The sequence below is a fragment of the Equus caballus genome, chromosome 1, assembly GCF_041296265.1.
Source record: "Equus caballus isolate H_3958 breed thoroughbred chromosome 1, TB-T2T, whole genome shotgun sequence".
NCBI classification, from domain to species: Eukaryota; Metazoa; Chordata; class Mammalia; order Perissodactyla; family Equidae; genus Equus; species Equus caballus.
The window spans coordinates 1,066,883-1,070,971 of NC_091684.1; the positions used below are offsets into that span (position 1 = coordinate 1,066,883).

At 63.3% G+C, this 4,089-nt stretch overlaps 1 protein-coding gene across 1 annotated transcript; it reads left to right on the forward strand.

Annotated features, from left to right (window-relative positions):
• The first annotated feature begins 2,010 nt into the window (after nt 1-2,010).
• On the forward strand, nt 2,011-2,967 carry OR6B13 (olfactory receptor family 6 subfamily B member 13). The gene has a single exon (NM_001391251.1). It carries the CDS (start codon nt 2,011-2,013, stop codon nt 2,965-2,967), a length of 957 nt encoding a protein of 318 aa, NP_001378180.1.
• Nucleotides 2,968-4,089: the final 1,122 nt, after the last annotated feature.

Here is a 4,089-nt window from a genome sequence, read left to right on the forward strand (position 1 = left end):
TTGTGTGTACCTATTTCCATGAGCACACCTGTGAGCGCCCATGCGTGGATAACGTTGGGCGGCAAGCCTGTCTGGGGTCTGTTGATGAACAGGGCTGTGTCTGCATAAGGGGCCGGGTCTGTGGTTTGGGGTTTATCTGTGTGACAGAGCTGTGTTTGTTCACATATTTCTGTGGAGAGTGTGTGGCTGGTGAGGCTGTCTGTCTCCTGGGCAGACACGGACGTCTGTGTGTCTGTCTGAGGCCTGGGTGCTAATGTCCGTGTGCAGGGTCTGGATCTGTTGGGGGTGCATGTCCGGGTGTGGAGGTGGATGTAGCTTGGACTCGGGGTGCCTGGGTGCCTGGGTGTGAATCTGAGTTTGGGGGACGAGCGTGTGTGCTTCTGCATCGTGTCAGGTTTGGGGAGTGTGCGTGTTGACTGGTGCGTCTCAGCGGAGTCAGGGAGCTTCCACTGTCTGCACGTGTCTGTGTGACGAGGACGCAGTTTCCTGCTGCTGTGCCTCCCTCCCCTCCCGTCAGACAAGGCGACACTTCTGCTCATCTCTCAGATAGGGGACTGGACAAGGATCGACATTTGTTCCAAGTCTCACAGATCTGAGCAGACACTGGTCGTGGGGGTCACCAGGAACCACGGTGGGAGGATAGAGATAGAGGGGCCCAGAGGTCATTTTACCCAGGGCCCTGCCACACAGAGGGACAACCCCACTGACATCCGCCCAGGATCCCTCCTGCAGCTCAGCGTCACCGCCATGCCACAGGCCACTGGACGCCCCAGAGTGAGTGCAGCGAGTGTGCAGACCACCTGTGGTCCCAGGACCTCGTGCGCCCCCACACCCTCCTGTCAGCCCAGAAAGGGTCCTACCATGACCTTGGGACAGCTTCGACATGCAAGGCACAGAGAGGGCAGGGGTCCTGTCCGAGGCACAGGTGGCTGGAGGAGGGTCCCACATGCTGGAGCCCTGGGCTATGCCGCCTCCCAAATGCGCCACCTTGGGCAGGCAGAGGTGGGGGAGGCTCGGGAGACCTGGGGCTCCAGGAGGAGGTGGCACTGCGACGGGGACTGGAGCCCAGACCCGGGGATGGGGGGAGCCCACGCTGCAGGGTTCTGGGCACAAGGGCCTCCTGAAGAAGGGGCGGTCCAGGGAGCATCTGCTCCATGAGTGGAGGGCCTGCCCTGGGCTCAGCTCTGAGGGCTCGGGGTGGGCTGAGGCCTGCATGGGTGCCCTCTGAGGGCTCCTGGTGGTGAGATGCAGGACAGGGGCCACATGGTCCGTGGTCCATGGAAACATTCTGAGGGGCCCATTCCTGGAATGAAGAGGACAGGTGGATGTGAGGCAGGGTGCAGGGGGCCCTGGATGTGGCTCAGCCACATTTTGGGGAGCACCTGAGCCCGCAAACCCACAGGCCAGCAGGAAGGAGGACACCCAGGCTGCCACAGCCGGGCGGGGCAGAGGGAGCCGACTTCTGTCCTCAGGATCTGGTCCGTTCAAGCCCATGAAAGCAATTCCTTGTAGCAGGAGCAAGCCGCCACCAGCCCTGCCCCCTCGCAGCCCCCTGACCATCACTGAAGGGGCTGGGATCAGAGGGCACAGGGCATCCGGCCCCAGAACCTTCTTGCTCAGCTGTGGGTACTGTGATGCAGCTCAGGCCTCATGCAAGCCTGTTTGCAGGTTCAAGTCGGCCCCCAAGCCGCTGTTGTGGCACTCTGCAGGTCCTCCCATGAAACAATAGTGCCTGTCCAACGTCTGTAGCCAGACCAGGCTTATGGCCCCAGAGCAGAGCCCACATCCGCCCAGCTCCCACCAAATGCCTGGTGGGAAACTGGAGGATGCAGTGGGCCGGCCACAGTCTGTCTGGGGAAACACAGAGAGGACCAGGCCCCCTTCCCATGGTGGGGAGCTCCTCACACACAGCAAAGTGGGGGCTCGGCCTCTCCACCCCACCCCCGACCTCTCCCCGACCCCATCTGCATCTAACGTGCAGCCTCTGCCCTCAGGAGGGGCCATGCCCCCATGTCAGCCAGGGACAACCACTCGGAAGTGACCGAGTTCATCCTGGTGGGCTTCCCGGGCTCGAGGGGCCTCCACATGTGCCTGCTGGTGCTGTTCCTGCTGGTCTATACGCTGACCATCACAGAGAACGTGGTTATTGTCGCCGTGATCCGCGCCAGCCCCCCGCTGCACAAGCCCATGTACGTCTTCCTCAGCAACCTGTCCTTCCTGGAGGTGTGGTACATCTCTGTCACCGTGCCCAAGATGCTGCTCAGCCTGGCGGGGCCCAAGTTCCGCCACATCTCCTTCTCAGGCTGCATGGCGCAGCTGTACTTCTTCCTGGCGCTGGCCTGCACCGAGTGTGCGCTCCTGGGCGTCATGGCCTTCGACCGCTACGTGGCCATCTGCAGTCCCCTGCGCTACCCAATCGTCATGAGTCCTGGCCTCTGCAGCCTCCTGGCGGCCGGCTCCTGGCTCTCAGGCTTCACCATCTCCCTGGGGAAGGTCTTCTTCATCTCACGCCTGGGCTACTGCGGCCCCAACATCATGAACCACTTCTTCTGTGACGTGTCCCCCCTGCTGAACCTGGCGTGCTCTGACATGTCTGTGGCCGAGCTTGTGGACTTTCTCCTGGCGCTGCTCATCCTCCTGGGGCCGCTGCTGCTCACCGTCTTCTCTTACAGCGCCATCCTTGGCACCGTGCTGCACATCCAGTCCGTCCCCGGCCGGCACAAGGCCTTCTCCACCTGCGCCTCCCACCTGGCCGTGGTGGTCATCTTCTACTCCGCCTCCCTCTTCATCTACGCCCGGCCGCGTGCCATCTACTCCTTTGACCTCAACAAGCTGGTGTCCGTGGTCTACACGGTGCTCACGCCCCTGCTCAACCCCATCATCTACTGCCTGCGGAACCGGGAGGTCAAGGAGGCGCTGCGCAGGGCAGGGCAGCGGGCGGCCCAGGCCCTGAGCGCCTCCTCCTAGGGGTCTCCCAGGACCCTGCGCTCGCTCAGGCGCTCCAGACCCCTGCAGCTCTCTCATTTGTCCCCTCACCAGCTGTACCAGGCGGCCAGGGGCCGGCGTGAGCGACCGAAGATGCAGTCAGCACATATCCCCGTCCCTGCCCCTCCTCCAAGCAGGGCCTGCTCAGGACTCAGGCCTGTTGGTGATCACACAGGGTGGCCGCCCCGACCTGGCCCACCCCTCGCAGGCTGGGCCATCCACCCCTCTCGGAGCCCCCTCAGCCTGACCCTGCAGCTCCACAGGGGAATTATCCTGGGCACTTTCCAATTGCTGCCCCGAGTGAGCAGATCAGAGACCGACACCCCTGTTCCAGGCGCGACATCCTCTGGCCCCACACAGGTGTAGGAGGCAGTGTGGCCGGGGTGCAGTCCTGGCCCCCACCTCCCTGCTGACTTCCTGTGAGGCCCCAGCCCTGGGCAGCCTCTGCTGGGTGCTCCCTCCTCCAGCCAGGCCCTCAGGGGCCAGGTTAGCTGCAGTGTCACAACTCCATGCAAGGTCGTGGGGGAGAGTCTGGGGCCACACAGCTTGGTTCCCAACGAGGGAAGGTAAAGGGTTGGCATGCTGACAAAGCAGCAGAGGAAATGAGACTCCGGAGAGAATGTTCCCAAACAGAGAGCAGAGCTGCCCGCCCACGACCAGCGGCCCCTGGGCCAGCTTCTCCTCTTTTAGAAGCAGGTGGTGCGAACAAGACCAGGCCAGAGGGCCTGTGGGACCCGAGCTCACAGATGACCCGCAGGCTGGGGGTCCTCCCACCAAGGACGCACGGCAGCACCCTGGCCTTCAGGCCCCTTCCTGTCCCCTTCCTGACCGTCCACCTGGCAGTGGCCTTGCCGCTCTGAGGACCTGGCACAAGGAGCCCTGTCCCAGCTGACCTGCTTCGGCCTCACTATGGAGCAGGCGTCTGCAGAAGGCCGACCACCCACCCCAGCCAAGACCCCTCGACCCAAGCACATTGTCACTGATGGGAGATGGTGACGGGGTGTCCACACCCACCACTTGGGAGTGCAGTGCCTCGGTCTCCCCTGGAGGAATCCCTCGCCTGCTCTCCTGAGAGGCTGTGAGGGCCCCAGACCCCCATGATCA

Coding starts and splice junctions, on each gene's coding strand:
- OR6B13 (NM_001391251.1), top strand. CDS start 2,011: ATGTCAGCCAGGGACAACCACTCGGAAGTGACCGAGTTCATCCTGGTG.